The sequence below is a fragment of the Lottia gigantea genome (assembly GCF_000327385.1).
Source record: "Lottia gigantea unplaced genomic scaffold LOTGIsca_325, whole genome shotgun sequence".
NCBI lineage: Eukaryota > Metazoa > Mollusca > Gastropoda > Lottiidae > Lottia > Lottia gigantea.
The window spans coordinates 5,799-29,284 of NW_008709094.1; the positions used below are offsets into that span (position 1 = coordinate 5,799).

General features: G+C 32.6%; 3 protein-coding genes across 3 annotated transcripts in view; 1 reads left to right on the forward strand and 2 right to left on the reverse strand.

Moving 5' to 3' along the window:
- Positions 1-5,121: 5,121 nt before the first annotated feature.
- LOTGIDRAFT_175635 (hypothetical protein) lies at positions 5,122-8,459 on the reverse strand (the record flags this gene model as incomplete). Its single annotated transcript, XM_009058132.1, has 7 exons — positions 5,122-5,242; positions 5,960-6,003; positions 6,254-6,370; positions 6,748-6,886; positions 7,588-7,699; positions 7,882-7,980; positions 8,180-8,459. 7 exons carry the CDS (start codon positions 8,457-8,459, stop codon positions 5,122-5,124), a joined length of 912 nt encoding a protein of 303 aa, XP_009056380.1.
- A 524-nt stretch (positions 8,460-8,983) lies between these two features.
- Positions 8,984-12,688, forward strand: LOTGIDRAFT_227472 (hypothetical protein; the record flags this gene model as incomplete). The annotated part of the gene is made up of 8 exons (XM_009058133.1): positions 8,984-9,026; positions 9,776-9,812; positions 9,956-10,065; positions 10,436-10,604; positions 11,156-11,269; positions 11,674-11,834; positions 12,163-12,282; positions 12,611-12,688. Coding segments are annotated over 8 exons (832 nt in total), but the record flags the coding sequence as incomplete, so codon positions are not given.
- A 1,852-nt stretch (positions 12,689-14,540) lies between these two features.
- Positions 14,541-23,486, reverse strand: part of LOTGIDRAFT_239568 (hypothetical protein) — a gene marked incomplete at its 5' end in the record, with an annotated part of 17,049 nt that continues 8,103 nt past the window's right edge. The window contains 16 exons of the mRNA XM_009058134.1: positions 14,541-15,483; positions 15,837-15,945; positions 16,317-16,395; positions 16,538-16,687; positions 17,143-17,402; positions 18,252-18,429; positions 18,742-18,906; positions 19,107-19,193; positions 19,562-19,709; positions 20,005-20,113; positions 20,357-20,520; positions 20,766-20,886; positions 21,173-21,299; positions 21,597-21,737; positions 22,128-22,196; positions 22,690-22,802. Coding sequence (XP_009056382.1) covers positions 15,366-15,483; positions 15,837-15,945; positions 16,317-16,395; positions 16,538-16,687; positions 17,143-17,402; positions 18,252-18,429; positions 18,742-18,906; positions 19,107-19,193; positions 19,562-19,709; positions 20,005-20,113; positions 20,357-20,520; positions 20,766-20,886; positions 21,173-21,299; positions 21,597-21,737; positions 22,128-22,196; positions 22,690-22,802 — 2,138 coding nt within the window. The 3' untranslated portion in view covers positions 14,541-15,365. The remainder of the gene's footprint in view (positions 15,484-15,836; positions 15,946-16,316; positions 16,396-16,537; positions 16,688-17,142; positions 17,403-18,251; positions 18,430-18,741; positions 18,907-19,106; positions 19,194-19,561; positions 19,710-20,004; positions 20,114-20,356; positions 20,521-20,765; positions 20,887-21,172; positions 21,300-21,596; positions 21,738-22,127; positions 22,197-22,689; positions 22,803-23,486) is intronic.

Consider the following 23,486-nt stretch of genomic DNA (forward strand, 5'->3'; position numbering starts at 1 on the left):
AGTCTTACGTATTTAAGCAACGTTTTCGATTTTTTGGAAAGTTTCATAACTGTTTTTAAAGAGTTGTTTTCTAGTCGTTACAGTGGCTGTAAAGACTACCTACGGTGCTAATGAGATGACCTATTTAACAAGTGGTTGGTTTAAAGAATTTAACTGGAAAATAAATAAATAAGTATCAAGACATACAATTTGTTTGGGTTATGTCGAAAAATTAATTTGAAATAAAACATTACGTCACCAGCAAAGTAAAAAAATTCAGGTGCATGAGAACCAACTTTCAAAATTAATGGTTCGGTCCTTCCCTTGTTTTTGGGTCCGTGGTGCCCAATTATAGCTCGAGCTAAAGTTTTGCTTGCAGAATGGGTACTGATGTAATGTATACGCAAAAGAAAGTTGTCATATATCAATTTCTTATTTTTTTTTAACGTGAAAATTTCTCAATTAGTCGTTACTCTGTGTTTTGAAATTAAAAGGGTATATTTTTATAGGCTTGTTTTCACATTCTTACGTCGAACAAGTCTAAAATGAACTGAATATCAGAGAGGGCATTGTGAGGTCTTGAGATGAAGTGAAATAAAATCTAGAAAATAAAGGAATCTAAATATTTTTCTTTTATTTGACAATACAGATTCCAGCTTTGGCCTATTGTATCGCTTCTCGCTTGTAAAGACTGCTTGACTTTTGCAGATGTTGAATTATAATCCTGATTGACTAAATAAGAATATCATTGTTATAAATCAATTCATATGTGACATTTTAGTACACATGGGGGCGAGCGTTCATTGCGTTCCACTAGTTCACAAAACCTTGAAAAAGAGAGAATTTGGCGAAGTTTCGACAACATTGTTGACACAACTGTCAATATTGGAACAAGTGAAGACAAAGGGGGAGATAATCTAGTGATGGCTTTTAGGTTTTAAAGATAATCAAAACTAACAGGTGATAGTAAGATCTATTAGATTCTAATGTAAACAAGTTTAATACTTAGTGTACAGATTATCTTTACCTGAAACTTTCACGTGGTATTTATACGGTATTCAAACTACTACCCATATCAAAGACAACGACTGTTTGACTTTCCATCATAAAATATGCCCCGCAACATAAAGGATCAAACTGCAAAGAGCGCTTCCGTGCTTGCGGATAGACTCGATGGGGACTTTCTCTATCCAATACTTGAAGATAAGTACAAAATCTATACCCGCGATTAGCAGCATTGTCACAAACCAAATTTATTGATTGTGTCAAGTAGAATATAGAGATTTCTTGGCAGAAGGTGTTGAAATCTGGTTTTTGAAAATGTTAGTTAAACCTCAGTTTAAGGCACGTCTCATTGGTACAACTGTTATCAACCAACAACATGCTTTAAAATAACATGAAACGAATATACAAATAAATAAATATCGGTGAAAAACCCAAGTCAATGCATTGTTTATTTATCAAATCCCTAAAAGAGATGAACTTGGAAAATTGAACAGTGGTTACATGAACCTAGAGCTCAAATCGAATGATTTCTTACAAGATCAAGGCGAGATTATCTACAGACCAAAAGATTAGGCATTAATCCAATATGAGAAACGAAGACTCGGGGGTCATTCGTAACCATGAATTGCACGCCCTTTTTAATCCGCTTCCTAAATCATCTAATATTTGTTTCTTTATTTCTCACTTACAGACGAGCTGAAATATGCCTTTGGTCTCGTATCTCAGTATTATTAACATGTGGTTCGTGTACTCACAAAACTTTTCAACAATTTCAAGATTATCTCGCCATTTTTTCTCATCTTATTGAAGTTCAGACCTGATCGATCTGAGTTTGTGAATGGAAATCTTTTCTCACGTTAATCTTCACCAAAGACTTATCCAGAAACATGTTATATATTTTGAAAATTTTATCGACCGACATTTAAACAATATATTTCATGATGGGGCATTTTTAAATACAATTTTCCTAAAAAAAAGCAAAGAGATTTCGGTCATAATGTTCGACTACATATCGGGGTAGTTTTCCATGCATTTGTAAGTAATATTTTAGGGAATATATCAAGATAATGTTGGTTTTAGAAACGTTAAAGATGGGTTTCCTTATTTTTTAGTATCAAATTAAGCAAACTATTTAATTAATAGGTGTTTCTGGTGAATTATTGTGAATTCTCTATCATATCATTAATTTTCTTAAATTGTATGTAATTAAGAGTTTTAATCAATCATAAATGTCCATGTATGACTGTCTGGATAAACAAAAAAAGACTTTTTGACCTTTCTTGATCGGTCACTTTTTGGAATTCTGCTGGAAATTCTCTTCTAATTTAGCTAATTATGAATAAATTATGGACATGTGAGACAAACTCGTATTTTCCAAGTCATTAGAACACCGCTACTTTCTATTCACTTAAGTATTAGTATTTTCGTTTTCATAAATGAAAATAAGGGAACCCATCTTTAAGCATAATTCACATCAGATAACAGATTACCAAATGTATATAAACGTTCATACTGCGACCATTTTTTTCAGTTCTTTTTTCTATCTAATCATTATTTTCAATAGTTATAGATATCATTATAGATTAAATGCAATCGGAGCCGCTTAATAAATTCCCCCATTAACATCTGAATGATTTCTGGGTAAGCATCTGAATGATTTCTGTGAGTTATATCTAAATAATTTCTGGAATTAAAGTGATTGTAAAGAGGTTTACTAAAACCAAATTTGCTATTGATATAAGGACATTTGCGATACTGGTGACATAAAACACATAGTTTAAGAGGAATTGTAAGAGCCACAGACGTCTGATTGAAAATTGAAATGGTGCTCGTATTAGTGCCTAAGGTAAAAAAAATATTTGTCTCGTAATTTTAAAGATAGCTTGCCAGGAAAGGTTACATACGCCCACTGGCAGCTTTGATTTTGAATAAACTTATTTGGCAGCACAGTAACAATTACCAGTATGAATTAATTAACCTTCAGTTATACACTTCTTTTGAACTCTTTGGGGCGATACTGAATAATATTGAGTTAATACCCATGTTCTTGAAAACGTGTTCAATTTTTAGCTCATGAAAACTCTAAAAGGCAAATATTCAATTACTGAATAATAAAACCAAGTTTTGTCAAAATCCGGCAAGAATCATGCCTTTTAGTGTTAAAGAGCTAAAATTTGAGCGCGTTTTCAAGAACAATGTTCATTCATGGGTGATAATAAACAATTTCACAAATTTTCGTCAAAATCTGAGTTGCGACTTCAAGAGTGTTTACGAGATAAAAATTGAACTCTTTCTCAAGAACAGGGGCAATAACTCATACTAAATATTTTCAATTTTTCTGATTTTCCATTGGGTTTATCCGCTGGTGGTAACAAACACTCATGCCAAGTTTCGTTGAAGTCCGTCAAGAATTCTGTCTTCTGGAGTGGTCAAGAGCTAAAAATTTAACGCGTTCTCAAGAACAGGGGCAGTAACTCCTTTAGGTTATAACGAACACTCAAACCATGTTTCGTCAAAATTCGTGAAGAATTGTGCCATCGAGAAAGTTTACAAGCTAAAAATTGAACACGTTTTCAAGAACAAGGGCAATAACTCATACTAAGTATTTTTCAATTTTTCTGATTTTCAATTGGGTTTATCCTTGGGGTATAACAAACATTAATGAAAAGTTTCGTCAAAATCCATCAAGAATTGTGTCCTCTAGAGTGTTTACGAGTTAAAAATTTGACATGTTTTCAAAAACAAGGGCAATACTGATACTTACTATTTTTCGATTTTTCTGATTTTCAATAGGGTTCATCCTTAGGTGATTACGAACAATTATACAAAGTTTTGTCAAAATCCGTCAAGAATTGTCTTGTAGAGTGTTTACGAGCAATTGTGGACGGACCGACAGACATGGGTGACCCATCTATTTACAGTATGTTAAAAGGTTGGAGTAACACGGATTTATTTGATTTTAAACAAACAGAAACAAAAATATATATTTGAACATTCTATTAACATAATATGCCATCATAAATACAATAACTGGTCATTTATTCTACATGTATTATGAAATTAAGAACCTACTTTATAACTTGTTGTACAGTCAACCAAAGATGTTTATGTGTAAATGCAAAAACTAAATACAAGAAGATAATATTCCAATAAGTTGCGTATCTTCTATGATATAGACATATATATATTTTGATAAATATTAGAGTGAGAAAAACCACAAAGAACACCTACTGTTTTTAACTATACAAAATACAAACATTTCTATAAAAATACAAATAACAACCACAGTATATAGTCCAGCAGTTTCATTCATTAATACTTCAATAAATATATTATTAGACAAACAAACATGATATCAAGTCTTATATAGACCATCTGATTTAAAATCATTAACTTAACATAACAGAAATCACAGCATTCTGAAAACAAACTTATTTCAACCATAAAATCAAATATCAGTTTCACAATCAAAGGTATACTACCTCTAAGGATGATCACAAAATTGGAATTTTTAACATGGCCAAAACGAGTCTATGTTCATAAGTGGATTAACTATACAACAGAATCCCTGTATAATCCAATAAATCCATGGAACTAATTAATAATTCATTAAACTAAGTAATCTTGAAAAAAGCTTAGGTTTTTTTTTAATAATTCATTAGTTTTATGGATATATCTTCTTATATAGAGATGCTATTATTTAGTCATGACACCTGACTGATGATATCCATCTGATGAATATATACACTTGATGACCAAGTTTGAGACTTTTTTCCATTCTAAGAGGTAGTGTCCCTTTAAAGACAATTAAATCATATAAATAATGACTGTATGTTTGATTACTGGAATGCATATTAGAACTTCATTTCATATGAAAAGAAAGAAATTAAGAAAAATCTATATTTTACAAGGATAACAATTTTCCCGGATTATCAGTATCCATTTACAGCTGGGTCAACTAGAATTATTTGCTCTAAGTAACCAAGCAAATGATGTCTTGACTGTAAAGAACAAATGCTCTGACTGACTGTAATTTATAATTCATAAAAAGAAATGTCAAATAAGACTCGTTGTACAGTAAAAATAAATAGGTTTTAAAAAAAGAGAAAATAAAAATTCTATATTCCAGATGAAAAATTAAATTTGATGAAGATCATAATTATTTGATTTTCTTCTCCTACAGGGTAACAACCAACATAAAATAGCATTTCTACCAAATAATTCTTTATAGGCTGTCAATGTACTTCTTATTGTTATACTGGAAATAGACCATATATCATCATTAATCATGAAATATCTCTTGACAAAACGGAAGAGGAAGTTCAAGGTCGTATGGAAGCGAGGTGCGGGTACAGTCATGTATGAGTGAGGCTGAGGTCAAAGGTGAGGTTTTTCTTTGAAGATTACCGTTATGTCAGAATAAGTATTATCTGATATCATAAATATTAGATTTATGTAAAATTGATTTTAGTTATTGAATAATGAGATGATTGGGACACTTAAAGTCGACATTAGTTTAGTTTTCGAGAATACAGCTCACATAAAAATGGTTTTGAAGAAGAGTAAGCATGCCCTTTTAATAATAACCATTACCATTTCCAATAATGGCTTTGAGTTTCACAAAGTGTCAAGACAACATCACATAGATCAAAAAAAGATATTTCTGCTCATCCAGGTCGGATTCAAAAATTGAACACGAGCAGTCAGTTAGTCAGTTTTAGTTGTAATCAACATATTATAAGTTTAGTCTGCATAGTTCTATACAATCTATTCTACCTAAAAATAAAGTGAACTGCCTGTGTTTATGTTTTGAATCAGAAATATCTTTGCTTGACTGTAGTTTACTATCCAATAACAAAGGCTGTTGTCTTCAAAGGGAAATAATCTTTTTTATATATTAAACGCTTCATGAATAGCTCAGAAATTTTTGTAACTGTTGTATTGCAGGAAAAAATATGAAGTATGAATTACTCACCCATCTTCTGGTGTACCTTGAAGATTTTGCAAAGTTGTTCTATCCTGTAAATTAATTATATTATAGCATAAGAAAACTATGAAAATCCGTCAGTCCAGGATATTGCTGAAATCTTAAATAAGGATACGCTTTTTGCTGCAGTTAAAAAATGGAGTCCCAGAGATACATAGATGTGGAAATTTGTTCAAATTATCTGTTATGATTATCAAACACTACTTAGGCCACATTTTTTTTATCAAGTGGTTTATGGACCGTCTTTATTTCTAAAAAAAATAATTAATAACACATACTTACAATTAATAAATTAAAATGCGTCCCGAATAATTGAAGTCCCATGACTAAGAACATATTTAAACCTAATGCTGTCAATATATACATAAACCAGATACTATGTTTGATATAAAACACTTCCTACAAAATATAAAAAAAAAAGTTAAAACTTTAATTAGTGAGATGGAAAGGAGGGGACAAGTGGGGAGCGTTGATCTGTTATTAGCTTTAATTGAGTGCCACATTGAAGCGGGTGCCACATTAATGTCGAAACTTATCTTATAATCTTTAACCCTGTGCCAGTGCCTTCTGTTGAATAATGACTAGTTGTTTATCAATAGTAACAGGTTTCTTTTCAACCTAATCTCTAATAATTTGTTGGTTAGGGTTTTTACAACACATTTGCTATAGAAGTTCAGTTGTACTCTGATAAATACTTTCAGGCTCCAACAAGCAGGCATTGACAAAATTTCAACCATGAACCCTGTTGAAACTATTCAATGTCAAAAGTAACTTACCCTATCACAGGAGATGCATCGTGGTAAAACCCAGAAATGTAACATTGACAGAATGAATGATAATAAACCAAACATGAAGGCATACAACAATAACAAAGCAAAGGCATAATGATTAGCTTCACCCACACAGTTGTTGATCCTGAAATTTAATAAATAATAATAAATACCGGTATATAATACAAAGGTATTCAGTTTGATTAAAGTGATACTACGTCTTAGAATGAACATAAAATTTAAGTTCTCGAAATGTTCAATATGAGTATATATTCATCAGTGAACTTACCTGGTGTCATAAAGTTACAACAGAATCCCTGTAAAATCTAGAAAATTGGAAAATTCATAAAACTAGGTAATTATTGAAAAACGCTTAATGGTAATATTAAGCGTTTTCAATAGTTAATTGCATATTTATGGATAAGTTTTTTGGATTTATCGGATTATATAAGGATCCTGTTATATTATTTATGACACCAGGTATATCTACTGATGAATAAATGCTCTTATTGGCCATGTTTAAAATTCTTAAAGTTTATGTTCATTCTAAGACATAGTATTACTTTAAATTATGAGAATAGTGAGTCAATACAATTCTGACAAACTAAAGATCAGACTTAGTGAGAGAATAACTGAACTTTTTTAAGTGCTTGATCATGAGAAAAATGAACAGGGTGAAAAGTAAAATGCAGGAAATGCAATGTTTTAAAATGATGAAATTTCAGACAAAGAATTGATGTATCAAATTTACTCTGTTAGATAATAAAAAGTGCTAAACTGTGAACTAAATTTGCAGCAAATCCTGCCACTTAATTCCTACAACACTGTTGAAGAATTAGAACTAACCATGGACAATGATGATCCATCTTCGCCACACACTGTCTACATCTTCTACAATGATGAGCTCTAAATGGTCTTTTTCGTTGACAAATGTTGCAGTATGTCCAGGAATCATCCACTACAAACAAGATCACTTTCAAGATAAATATTGACTTGAGACAGTTAACTGTTTTACTACTCAATTATTTATATGAATGCTTTTGCAAGTACCAGACTTTGAATTCAAATTTCTAAAGTCCCACAATGCAAATATCAATACTAAAAATATAAATAAAACCATGAAGAATCTAATTGCCTTACCTAAAGCCTGAATTTGACTTTCAGCAGGGATTGTTCCTGGATTCATTGTGCTGGCACGAATTAATGATGATAAACAAAGAAAGGCAATGGCTAAAAAAACTGAAAAATAAAAAATTTATAGTATCTTTAATTTGCAAAACTTGAGCTTAGAATCTCAATAATCAAATATGAGTTATTCCTTTCCATTGGGTACCTCTTAGAAAAATCATATAGCCGTTGGCCTTTGTCAAGTTTCTTCTTAATTTGGTTTCTATTTGCAGGAAGGGACTAATTCTACTGATCTAGAGCTGATACTTACAGTATATCAATATAGATGAAATCAGACCATCATTATAGGCAGGGATTAAAACTATAAATAAAGTGGTAAATGTTCCATATAACCAGTACAAATAAACACACAACAATGATATCATTCCATTTTTATCTTTGATACATCTAACACGACCAATTATAGGAACATTAATATATTTATAGCTGTCATTCTGATGATCTAAAACTGCTGAAGGTGGTCTATTGGAATGGCTTGAAGCAAACATGCTCATATCAACAGGAACCTTGGCTGTTCCATATAGATCCATTTTCATTTACACAGTTGGCCTATCTAGAAAGTATTGAAACTGCCATTCTGTAAGAAAAGAGAAAATGATTGATAAATGAAACATTGATTTATCATATGAAGATTAAGCCACTCAACTTCTAAACCTAAGGGGTTTCACTCAAGATTTGCAAATTCCATGTAAGGTAAGAAAGATGAACATCAAGTTGACAATATTGAAATATTCAATACTTGAGTACCCTACCAAAAATTTCATGTGAAAAAGTTTACCGTAACCGTAATAAGAAACAAGAATTTATCCAGGACTGAAAAATAAATAAATAAAATTTTGTTTTCCTTGCTTGAATTTTGCTTATGAGAGTTATGCCCCTTATGGAATATATCTTTTCAAGTTTTCGTATCTTTCAAGATTTTTATTATAGAAAAGGAAGCATTTAATGTTTAGATTGAAGTATTTTAATCAACTGATGCTTCCATATAGACAGTTCATAATTATCAAAATTTTCGATTATACGAAAATGACACTTCATGACAAATCCTAGTTAAAATGGCGTCTAAATCTGACATCGACGTGGAGCTTGGCTTAAATGTAATTTATTTTTTCAATTCAAACAAAAATTCTTTCATAACTTAGCTTTACAGTTAAGTAATACTTAAATCAGACAGTTTTTTTTTTAGATTTACCTGGCTAATATTTGTAGGTCAGTCGTGTCAAGTTTTACTCTGTACTTATAGCAGACGATTTTTTCAATTTTTGGTAATGTTTTGAATGAAAAGATATTATTTCTTACCTTTTGTTTTAGATCAAATTGATTTTCTCAACCAAATATGAAACTAAATGTAATATAAGAACTTCTGATTATTTGATTCTTGAAGTGTGCAACTGTAGGGTTCATATTCAGATGTATTTTTGTTGACTTTGGCGAGAGAATACAGTCGCAGATCAGCTAGGTTATGTTAACATTGTCTTTAAATTGGATTGATAATTTATGTTTTCTACTAACATTTAATATGAGCGAAAGACAGCCAGAATATTAAAGACCAACTATATAGTGCATAGTAAATTGTTCCCCATATTCTCTTAAATTTTGTTAGACAAGGTTTACTTATTGAATAAGTTATTCTTAAAATAATCATTATTAAATGTCACGAAACATTAAATTTAATTTATTGTAGTCCTGCAACATCTGTTATATATTGGTTTGGTGGGTGGTCCCCTTTTTGTATTAGAAATGAAACAAACTCTGGTATATTAACAAGACGTGGACGAATTTTGAAATAATCTGGTTTTTGTTTTTATTTTATGGTTTAAAAAGTATTCACTTGTTATCATTGCAGGAAGAAAAAAAGAGCAAAGATGAACTCCATTTTCAAGGTTTGTCATTCTGAGTTTAGATGATTTTGGTTTAATTTGAACACAATGGACATGATAATAGTTGATTATTTTGGAAACAAAATTCCATGGATTGTCCTCAGAAGAAAATTGTGTACTTTATGAGGACTTTTTATATTTTGTAGATTTTCCATTGGAAGAAGATGAATTAGATACAAGTGATGGCCAAACACATAAATTTACAAATTTTCCTCATACAGCTGATTCTGATGAAGATATTTCAGACAAGTCTGAGGTATAAAGCAACTTTTTCTTTTGTTAAGAGAAACACATATCAAATGGATGCTATTATAGAACTAAAAAATAGAAAGAATGAGCTTAATCATGAAATAAACACATGATGACAAGTCTGGATATATTTTGATATAGCAGGCTTTGCATGAGAAATCATATTCAAGATATGCTTAAGGAGTAAATGCAATTATAACTGTACAAAGATATTTATTGTACTTTTGGAGACAATTTGACAAGTTTATTTTGAAATAGCTAGTGTATGATAAATAGTAAATTTTTATTCATTTTTTATTTCTGCTTTGATGGAAATTGAAAACGTCCAATATTTTCAACACACTATATGTTTGCATTATTTCAATTTATTTCTTCAGTTATTAAAAGATGACAAGGCCATCACCTCCTTTTGGAAGTTTGAGTATTACCAACAGTTTTTTGATGTTGATTCTAAACAAGTGTTTCACAGAGTTGCTGGTTCTATGTTACCCTTACCTAATAGGAATTATTTAGTCACACACATCAGACCCAATCCAGATCTCTATGGTAAATATTATAATTCATCAAAAACTGCTTGAAATTCAGAGCAGAGTTTGTTTTGAATTCAAAATTGAACTACTCTAATGACTTTCTACAGCTTTATAGATTATGACCTTTTATTTAATATAACTCAGCTAAACATTTCATACTCCATGGAAAAAAAGGCACAGCTATTTGTTGGTGTCAGACAGGGTATGTTTACTCTTCCAAGATACCTGATACCAGTTCATTAGAGTTGTCATTAAATTATGCGTTTGACCGACATTGAAAGCCATGTAATGGCTAATCTATACTTTGATGTCTGATAGAGGATATTGACCGTTTCAGGACATTTCAGCAGCCCCATCGTTCATGTCTAGCATATAGAGCCAAATCAACATCCCAGTACCAGTTACATAATGAAGTACTTCTTCATTTAAGATCGATATAATAATGTATTGCCAACCTTTTATTTCAAGTGTTCTTTTTGGATTGGATGTATTTTTATTAATACTATATTTAATACTTCTATATTGAATTAATAAAGGCAGGATCAAAGAACTACTTTTTACTTTCAGGACCATTTTGGATTTGTTTAACATTAGTTTTTACCACAGCTATAGCTGGAAATCTGGCCAACTATCTTCAATCTGCTTCTGTTAATTATGTGTGGAAATATGATTTTCATAAAGGTGTAGTGAATATTTATCATAATGTAATGAATTCTTTCCATCAGCTCATTAGAATAATGTTACCAATCTGAACTTATGTAGATCTGAATAATGAGAAAAAATTATAATTCCTCCAAGTGCAGTAAATGTATTCATTCCCCTTGATTATTCGTAGAAATAGGCTCTTTTATTTCCCCAATGACAATGTATATTCAATGTTATATAAAGCATCTTGACCAATAGTCTGTGATTGATTTGTTTTATACCATTTGATGTCCGATGAATTCTTGTCAAAAACAGACAAAGTTGGTTTGCTGGTTGTGTCCGTGATATACAGTCAAACGACATCCCCCAGTGACCTAGGCAGGTGCTTGTTCTGACTTATTCTCATCTCACATTACCACTTGATTTCTAATGTATTTCAGTGTCCCTAGCTGCTACTGCTATATTTAGTTATTGGTGGTTAATACCATTGTTTTTATATGGTATACTGTGGTGGAGAGGCAACCAGACATCAGTTCGATATACATTCCTGGAGATTATTTGTGTCTATGGTTATTCTCTGGCTATTTATATTCCAATATCAGTAAGTAATGTTTCCAAACCTGCATATGATTGGATTATTGAAGACAGTCCAAACATTAAAAGGACAGGTGTGCCATCAATGGCGCATCTGTCCCTTTAAAAAGGGGTCTAAATATTTTACCATTTTTTATCAGTATTTTTATTTACCACAATTTCACTTAAATCAATGTCATAATATTGGTAATATTGGTGAATTCTAACTAATATGAAACATTTTGGTCTTGGCAATCTTTCAACACAACAGTTGTATGACTATTTTGAATATTCAAAATAGCTGATATTGAACGTATTTCATAAGTTAGATACAATGTTTTTTTTTGTGTGTATAGATATTATGGGTAATACAAGTGAACTGGTTACAATGGATACTAGTTATAATAGGAGCTGTATTATCTGGTAGTGTATTGATTATAACATTCTGGCCTGCTGTTAAAGATGATACCAAACATGTAAGTCTAATTTTAGTACATTGTTTGTTAGTTTGGGTCTGAATTGATTGTGTTTCACAATGACTTAACTCAGGAATATTTTGGAAACAAAGTCAACTGATTTTAAATCTTATTAAATTGTTCAGTCAGATTTCTGTCCTTTTGTAATATTGGTTACCTTGTTTTGTTTAGGTTTTTGTTCATACAGTGACAAATATCACCTCGTCAAAATTAGATTAAATCTCTGATCACAGGAGTGTTTGATATGAATAATAACTTTAGAAATTTATAACATTATCTTTCTACCACCTAGATAAGATCTTAAGACATGTTTATTGTTATATTTCAGGTGGCACTGACAATTTTGGCAGTGATATTTATTTTCCATGCTGCTTTAGCCATTGGTTTTGTGGTAAGTTTCCTCTGACAAAAAAAAATCACAAAAAAGAAGTTGAGGAGGGTTTCATTTTGTGTTATTTTTATGGACGTATATCTATATTCTAATCATACAGCGACATTAGTATAGTAAGTTGTAGGTTTGAATATGTGGTTATTGAAACTAGTCAGTGAAAAGGGAGATAATCAACAATGTACTAGTAGTAGAGATTAGGGTGATTGAAAGTAACAAGTTACTGTTCAATATAATGCGCTGGCTCATGGTTAAAGTTTTGTTTATTTGTATTGTAATATTTAGTAAAATGAGCAGAAGGAAGTAATTTGGAAAGGTTATTGTAGGCCTACATTTTAAACCTTGGACCTAGTAGTAGAGTATATTAGAATAGAGTTGAGGTATTAATAGACATTATTCAAATTGTGGACTGTCTAGAGATAAAATGGCTTTAAATTTTTTTTTTCTATTTCAGTTGTATTTTTTTCACGTTCCGGCTGCAACATCGAGTGTCCCATCATCGACCATTTCCCCCGTTAACACAACAACAAAAGTATTCAATAATCTTCATTCAAGAACAAACACTCAGCAACACGACTCAAATCCAGCTCCAGTAAATGCCATAGCAAGTGGGGATAATTTGCCCTCAAAGAATAAAACAGGAACTGGAACAAATATTTCAAATAAGCCATCTTCAGTGAAGTCAACATCATTAGTTAAACCTGAAGGAACAAAAATCCATGATCGGCTGGTTAATTCTAATAGTGTAAATGGACAAAGACATTTAGTTCATATTACTGCAAAAGCAAGATCTGTATGATTTTTATTGGGGAATGTGACAGTGGTTGTGTGGATCTTAATTAACAGTGGGGTTAAATTATTGGACTAAGGATTATTGGTTTCCAGATTTTTTTGATTATTTATTTCAAATCCTAAATCCACTTAGCTGTTTACAGCTTTCAAAAAAACATTAATTCTGAATTCTGAAACTTAAATAGGTTTTATATAAAAATGTTAATTTGGATTTAAAGTCAAATTTTATAAATAGATTAAAAAAAAAATCCATAAAATTTGAATTAACCAAGGAGTTTGTTCCTAGAAGCTATAGAATTTGTTTTTGCTATATTGACATACTGTGATAGCTAACATTTTGATTATCTTATATGAATATATGGGGTGTTTTGTAAGTAAGCTGGATTATTATCAATTAACATAGGTTGTTTAACAGAATAAGAATCAGAGTTATACCTGTACATGTATATAACTTGTTAACTTTGACCAAGTCAAACCGTGGGGTTCAATCTTTGCTTATTTGTGTATTATTTTCTGTTAATTGTAAATATTTATTTGTTTTGTTATTAAAAGCTGAAAGTCTATAGAGGGCCTGCTCTATTTGTATGAAATATATCCTGTCCTTTTTTTTATTTGATAAAAAAGTAACATTAATGAGGTGAACGGTGAAGTTGACTTCAGATATCAGATAAATCTTTTGGAGAATGTTGGGTTGGATGGTTATTTAAGGGTCAGAAAGTTTGATTTCATCTTACACGTGGAGTGACATGAATAAATTTGCTGTGGAATTATTTTTGAATTAATGACTTTGAAATTCATATTAAATGAGTCAGCATTGCATGAACTGTGTAAAAAAGTCAGAAGATAGCTTGCCACGCAAAGAAAACTATGACAGCAGTTTCCAAATTCTCATCAATTGATAAAAATTGGGAGAAACTCTTAACTAGCCGTAAAAATGATTATGAACCTGTCAAAGGGATAAACATTCAGAAATTGTCACATTGTAAAATACTAAGAAGATTACAATATAGTATGTCAAATGATATGTCATAATTTAAGTAGGTTATTGTCATATATGAAAAAGAGGTAAACAAACTTTAGCTACGTGTTATTTTATTAGCATTAACATATCTTAAAAATTAAAAATATAAAATCTCTAAATAAACAAAATACCACTAACAATTTTGAAAATTATTACAGAAACAAAATTTGAAAATTCAGCACGAGCAAATTAAATAATTATGTTGTCTACATATTAGACTTGTAAGCTGCTGCCATCAACAGTCACTGTTGACCTTTGGAGCACTGTTGACCTTTGGAGCACTGTTGACCTATGGATCACTGTTGACCTATGGAATCTGCCGTCATTTTTGTTGTTTGATTGACTGCTGAGGTGGAAGGGCAGATTGATGATGGACAAGAAGTCATTGTGATAAATAGTACACCACTTGTTGTTACCGAAAATCAATATATGAATGACTTATTTTTCGAAAACAAATTTCCCAAAACACAATGTTTGCCTTTCTTTATTTCAGCCTAAAGTTTAAAGTATTTCATCTCATTAATTTCTACTTTATATTGGAAAACTGCATGAAGCAGTAGTAGTAAACTGAAGTCAAGTAAAGTCAAGAGTCTAGCAGCTTAGCAGACTTAGCAGATATCTCGACTTGCTTACAGGTTTATTACATATCTTAAATTGCAAAATTTAAATATTTAAATAGACAATAGCACTAAAAACCTTTGAAATGAAAAAAAGTTATTAAACCTTCAAATATTGAAGATACGGAAAATATAAAAAATAATAATTTTACTTTCATTGGTTATATTCAAGTAATCCCATGACCTCAAATAGTTAATTTGCTAAATAAGCAAAATAAAATAAAAAATCGGACTAAAACGCTCAATTCGGTCATCATCTGGTCATTTATCTGCTAATGGTATGATGATGATGGCACCAATGATGTTTCCAGACTGTCACGGTAGATCTTTGAATTCCTGATAAAGTTTGATATTCCAAAACTTCACTCTCAATACAGGAAAGACTAGAAAGAACAAACAAATACTATAAGATAATAGAACAAGAACAATGTTTCGTGTCAAAATATATATATACTCCAATGAAATGGATGAAAATCCGTGCAAGGAAGACAATTCTGTTAATCAAAATCTCTTTCAAAGCATGGCAAAAACGAGGGTAAAAGTTGTATAGTTGTGGACTCATAGAGAACATCATGCACAAAAGACAGGTTTCAAATGATTAAACATCGTGGTTTTTATTCACAAAAAGCTCAGAAGCCATTTTGTTGAGATGCATAAATCATTTAAATCATGCTGAAAAACGATACCCACTAGACATTACAAAGGATCCAACAAATACATGTATAATGTAACTTACTTGGGTGACAGAATAGGAAGCAAGTCATTCTCTTTCCATTGATTATCCATAGAAAATATCACAACGATACCAGTCATTTTAACAATTTCCCACAGTCTTAGCAGCCAGGCTATAAAATCAAAATAAAAGTTTAATATTCTATAATTAAACTGGAATATTAAATTTACTATAAAGCAACACCAGATTTGCCCCTATTGCTTTCATATAATTATAGCATGATCAATTCGATTTGGAAATAATCCTAGACTATCTATAACTGAAATCGAAAATCATGCCAGTCCATATACACTTCCTATGTTCCTAGTAAGCATGTACAATAGAGCATCTAGCTTTTGTGTGGATTTATACTAGTATATTAGGCGAAATTTCGTTACAATACTTTCAAGTAATGGTAAACAATATCAAAAGGATTATTATTACGAATCAAACAAAATTTTCATGTTAGATTTTGAAAGTGGTTTTTGGCATATAAAATGTTACCTTTCGGATTTTGTAGTCTATGTAGATTAGTCATTAAAATCAAATCATGAGCAACAATTTCATTGGCAATCCATGTCAGCTGGAAATAAAAGTATTCCCGTTACCCATATCTCCCAATGACTTTTATCATACATTTGAAACTATCTTAAAAGAACGACAGCTTTCAAAAAGAAAGCGTTGATATGAAATTTTAAAATGATAATCGAATAGTCTTGTTCTACCTGCTTAAAGCAAACATTATCAGTTTGTAATTCTTGGTCCAATAGAAACTCCTTTTCATCTCCAGTAGGTGAAGTTATTGAAAGACGACGGGTTTCTTGTAATGTGGTTGCCGCCTGGATATACCGAGCGAATGCATCTACACCCAAAACCTACAATACAAACAGAAAGAATTACAGACTGATATACTTAAGCATGTGATAATTCACTGAAACTGAAAAAGATCAATTGAACAGCTCTCGATTTAAGTCCGATGTCGGTACAGATAAGCGACGTCAAGTTCAGTACTTCAAACATTGGATAATGCACGATTACCTATCCCAATTAGGCAGGATTCGGGAAATCGTAATTGTAGAAGAATAACATTTCATACTGAAGAATGCCGTGGATAGCTTACAGTAACGCAGTTGTAGCCATCATAAATGATATAATTAAATACATTGCCAAAATTATAAAACCAACAAAACAATTGGCACAATTACTATACGTAAATCAAGTAAAAGTGCATGTCAATTAAGTGATCAAGAAAATAAGCAACGCAAAAATTATACAAGTACTGTCAGAGCAAGATGACAAAGATAAAAAAAAATACAGGAATAAAACGTACGGTGTCATAATATTTCTTCAATATAAAAACAATTTTTCCGGCACCTGAGCCAAAAACAGCACAGTTGCCTTTTCCTGAGTTATATTTATTGCCCATAATAAGACAATACTCCGATAGCATCTCAGGATATCCTTCCCGAATTCCAAACTCCAATTGTAAGATTCCATACAACGCCGCATCTGTATCAATAGTATACTGGTAATTGGTAGAGTCTACTTTCTTAAATCCAGTTTTGGTTTCATCCAAGCCAATGGAATTGCCTAAAAGGTTTTACAAAAGATTGTAAGTTCAAAGAATTTTTTTTGTTTTCTGGTAATAAAGCATAATTGAAGTTTTAACCATCAATACAGGCTACGTCTGTCATTTCTTTGGATGATTACAGGAATTGTAAAGAGATTTTTATGTGTATCGGGGACACTGATAGCAGCAATTTGCACCAACCAAGCCAAATTCACTACTGCAAAGGAAACTTCATGCCACTCGTTTTCTGCGTAAGAGTCACGCAATTTAATCTTTTTTCTGTTCCTTTCTGGGATCACTGTATGATAGCTCATGTTGGTTTAAAAACAAACCTGGGCTATCACTAACACTGAGAAGCAGTGCAACAGTGCCCTATGTGACTAGCAGCCACGAAAAACAAATCATCAAGCTGTTGTGTTGGGAGTATCTTGACCGAAACGTTCGAGCACGCTCAACGTTCCAAGTGCGTCCCATCATTATAATAAGAGGTCGACTGAAGCGCCTTTAAGGACCCTAATGTCTGGAAACCAGATAAAAATATTGTTCTTCGAATAAAATTGAAATAATCTAACCACACTTCAAATATTAGATGAAAACTGGTAAAAAAAACCCCCTTATATTATCTGGAATTCCAGCAGGCCTTCAAAATAGCTATAAAAATGGTTGAATGTTGGTGAGGATTATGTGACTAACGAGGACATAAAACGCCATCTGATGATTAACCGTAGAGTTATCTCGAGGAGGCATCTTGCCAAGAGGGGCGTACTCCCCCATACCGCTCTACTGTTGCATGACATGGATCTAGAGAAATTGCCGTATCAGAAGTGCTATATCTAATGATGCTTTTGTTAGTTTAAACTAAGCTATACCTGTAACCCCCTCTCCAAGAACAAATACATCAGTTGTAACAATTCTTATTGGTAGCTCAATCTTATTCTCGTCCAGATTTCTTACGGTACGGAATCCAGCGAACTGAACAAAGTGTGGACGGAATGCATATCTGGCAAATCTAGAAGCCTCATTACCAGTGGAGATCCACGACCCTCCCTACAAAAATAAGTGTTATAAATTTTGCGACCCTATTACAACGAATATCGTATAAAATGTAAACCAAAGAAAGATTCTTTTGAATGTACAAGAATTGATACTTTTTAAAAAAAAAATATTCCATCCCTTGTTTGCAAGAGTGGATTTATCCCAGAATAACTGGTGTTTTAGCCCAAAAATCTCCGCTGAACGAATAGTGTACAGCGATTAACACATGTAATTACGTTTTGTCAATAACTGGCCTATATAGCTATATTATGTAGAAGAAAAGTAAGCAACTTTCGAGCATGAGAGAATCATTAAAAATATTACCAAAATTAAATGATGTTTGCCATCAAAAGTAGGTGTTGAGAAATCGTCATAGAAGTGATGACTTTTAAAATTCTCGAAACCATTAAAATGATCTTCATTCCATTCCCAGACATTACCCATTATATCGTACAATCCTACTGTGTTTGGTTTGTACAAGTTAACAGGCTGTAATATGAAATCTTAGAATAATAAAACGTTCGAATAATGGAAGTATGGAATCCATGGACAGTCCGTTTCTTCTTATGCTTCTAGTTGAAACTCTTGGCGTGACAACTTGTGGTAAACCAGCAAATCGTCTTTGATTAAGGGATCTGAAACGGGGTCTGGAGTGCAAATAGTTGTTACCACCGTGATTATGGTCTTACCGTGGATGATCCATACTGTAAATTTAAATTAGCTGATATTGTGTCCTGGTGTATCATGTCACACTCCGTGCCCACAGCTGGTGATTTCTGAAATAGAATAATGCAGTCATGGGGATGGGATGTGTGAATTTGCTAAAGATTTCTTCAGCAGTGACGTACCCAACAACCCCCATCACCCTTCGCCCCGGCTTTGGCCTCCCTACTTTTTATCATTAGCCTTTGGACCCCCTCAAACCCTACCTCAGGATTATTTTGTGGTCCTTCACCAAATGTTTCCTAGAAACGCCACTGGGTAACAGCTCGCTTGACGGACCATATATTTTGTTATATAAAAAAGACATAATTGTTAATGATAGGTCTATCTCTATGTAAGCATTGAACGGATATTTGTAGTCAGATGTTTACTATGCATAATCAGATTGTTGTGTATGTAGGACCATCTTGCACATTCTTACCTGAGGGCCTCTCATCACGTGTTGCTCAGCTTCCGCAGGAAGTCTATAGCCACTTCCTTTCCAGGCACAGAATGCTTTAGCTTCATGGTAGGTCACTTCCACAGGCCAATCTAGTGGCAATTCTATGTTATCAAACATCACTCGATATCTGTTGTAAAAGTCATCAAAATACTTTGTTACTGGGTATCATAGAGCATTTTTTATATCGGACCTTCCTGGATACTGAAACCATGGTTTTGTCAGTTGTTTTTATCATTAGCTATCTGGCTAAAGTGTGTACAGGAGTACAATTGCGTACTAAAGCTACTACAGTGACAAGAGATTCATTTGCTGGCAATATTGAAAACGCAAAACGTTGCAATTCCGATCGATGGTATGGTACAACAGAAAAAGAGCTATATAATCTTTAATACAATATGAAGGCAAAACAATTCGAATAGTACCTAAATGAAGGAGAACCAAGTTCATCATCAATAACATAACCATTGTTATTATCAACAGCTTCACAATGAGAAATAGTCGAGAGGTTTGATCCACATCCATTATTACATCCTAAAAGATTAGATCAATAAGGTAAAGAAAGCAAACTCTGGTAAAGACATAATAGAGAATTCACATTCACAAAAACTCTGTGAAGGACATTGTTATTGGTATATTCCCAATTGATATAATCTTTGCACTTTTCAGTCAACCCTTGTACCAAGTGCCCCCCGGTGTTTATACAGTATTCAGATTTATTTTATTAAATGACCATAAAAGTTTAAAGCGTACATGAAATCTGTCATATTGCAATACCTTTAGTACAAACCCAGAAAACAGGGTGTACCAGTTGTCTAAACTCTTTCCATTGCCACCCTTTTTGACTCCACAATCCCTTTCTATTGTAACCTCCATCTTTAACAAACTCCAAATATTCACCATTGGTTATCATGAATTTAGAAGCTTCAAAAGCAGGGACACTGAAATAAGATGATCGGTTTGTCAAATGCGTAGCTTTCCGTTTGGCCATTCCTAATCTTATTAGTTGGTAAATTCGTTCCCTCTGAAATGCCGCTCTTATTTGGTCATTTGTTAGATCAAATTGTGTACAATCGGCAGGATGACAATTGACTCATTTCAGAATACTATTTTTTTACTAGTCAGATGTGTTTCAATCCCTTTACGAGAAGGAGACAAGCTAGAAGAAGTAGTGAAAGAAAATTACTGGCAAGTAACTTGACCATATTCATTATCCCAGCCGTAAGAAGGAAAATCTTCAGGTTTACCCATCGTCACGTCAGTAGCATTAATATAATGCATATTGGTGTTACCATTAACCCCTTTATCTGAAATAACTCGAAAATCTGTGGATATTCAAAGGCAGTACGCATACATGAGGAAATAAACCTTGAGATTATAAACTATTGGTGATAACAGCCCCCTCCTCCCACACACACTAAAAAAACTGCTATTTCGATTTCCACTGATCTCGGTAGGAGTGCTGCAAACATTGAAGATAGATATCAAACACTTTAGGAGAACTACATTTCGTACGCCACACATTAGACTGATCTGAATTCTTTTCGACCACAATTAATAGCAAGTTCTCAATGATTGAGAGATAAAACGTACCATGTTTCACTGGAGCATACATCCAAGCAGATGGTTTGGTAACCATATCGACCGGAAGTTGACGAATTAGAACTGCTGAAGTTTCTAGGTGAATTCTCTCATGTTCCATTCCCATCACCAAAGCCCACTGTTGAAAGAGATACGAAATGGATAAGAGTTCATCCTTTTTACAGCACTAACAAAGATATCACAATGGATTGTATGGTGACAACACTCTCTTGGGATTCAATTAGCCTATAGGCATATTGCTGCTATGTTTTTTCATTTATGCCCATGTAAGCTTGCAAAAACCAAATGCCAATTTGCTAATCATAACGTCACTAACAGCTCGACCACCACTTACGGCTCTAACGTGAGCATTCATTGGCCCTTTACAAATAGAGATAGGCCTAGGACATGAAAAGGATAAAAAAAATGTACTTACCCAAGGGCTTTCCATATTAATAGGAAGCTCTAGAGGTGTCTTCTCTATTATATTGGTGATGATGTTCCTTACTTGTCGACGATAATCAACAACTGATTCTATAGTTGGCCATTTATAACTTCCTCCCATACGATAGTTCTCCTGAAACCGTGAAATTGTTAGACAACTTCAGTAACTAAGTGAGCATCCACTATTACGCTTCGAAGGAACTGACTCTCGGCATTCCATCCTTTTAAACTGTCATACAATGTGGGTGAAGGTGGCAAAATCAACGTTAACGCTAAAGCTGATTATACGAGGTGTACGGTTCGGGATTTTCAGTACCATAGAAAGTATGTTAAGTAAGTAAATTATCTTTGAAATGTCACTATTTTTCAGATATATGTAAAATTGATTTTAAGCGTAAATAATTAGAGAAAAGTGGCATTTTCTGCTTTTTTCTTACGAACCACACCACCTTAAGATGAAAATAGAGGGCTGAACGGACTTTTATTATTTTTTTGGAATCGCAACACAAAGCAATTAGCTTACAGTATCATCCCAAGACATTTCATCAACTCCAGTTTCAAACATGGTTTCAAATTCCAGATTAACTCTCGTCTAGAAAAATAGATAGAATAACATAATAATCCTTGAAAATAAACCAAATTACATCTTTAGTACTATATACCTATATATTGTAGGGTTAAGGTTAGGGTTATTATTGTCTGATGATCTGAAACTCTGAGAAATAACAATATTTTAGGTTCTGTTTTAAAATTTCTAAAAACAGCTTCAACAGATTCTTCCGCATAGGATTTTTAAACAATACTTTGAGTTTTGATCGTAAATTTTGTGAAACGGAGACTCACGTATGTAATATAACCCACAATCATAATATAGAACGTTACTGATTATCAAAGGATTAACTTATTTTTTTCCTATATTTTTGGGTATTCGCCCTTATAACCCTCTCCCAAGATTAACTGATATTGAATTTTTGGATAAGGAAAGAACAACAAAATAGTTTTCACCAATATCACCAATGCCGGCCAATGTCATCCTGGATTTCTTCATCATTTCAATGTTTCTTGTGAATTCAATAATGTCATACCTTCAATAGCCCTGCCAGTACCAGTTTATTAACATATACCACAGCTGTATGAGCAAAATAGAATACTAGTGGTAGACGTAGTCTGTCCGGACACAGATAAAACACCTTCTCATCTGGAAAATAACAATTATAACATGACATGATAATGTATGATTATGGTAAAGGACAATTTGAGTTGGGCCATGATAAAAGTAAATGTAAGATATTATATTAATTAATTAATAAAGCTTGAAAAATGTCATGTTCCTTAAGCAACGTTGCATGATAATGCAATCACTATCCTTTTACACCAAATGTTACGAGATTCCTGATTGGATAAACTTAATAGTGACGTATGGTTTGCCAAGGGGGCTCATTAGTCTCTAATGACGAGAATATGGGATTTGTTCAAGCAACGGTTAGATGTGAATAATCGTACCGTTGCATGCTTAAGGAACATGCGAAAATCTATACCATTACACGGATGGTAAGTGAGTCATTACATAGTAATCGTGGTATGATAAAGTTTATCGGGGAAAATCATTTAGCAAGAAGAATAGGAAAGGGTGGGATAAGAAATAAGAACAGCATGATAACCTCTGATAAGATCGGATTATAAAGGATCTGATATCATAGGATAGTGATTGGGTAGAACAGAATTTCGACAGTGATATTGGTGTAATACACGGGATTAATTAATTATTCACAAGGTCGAAGAAAAATTCCATGTAAAAGTTTGGAAAAAAAGGGTGCCTTGAAAACGAGTCTTGGTGGGTTTTAAAGAGTTTTTTTTTTATTTATACTGTTTTACGGGGGGG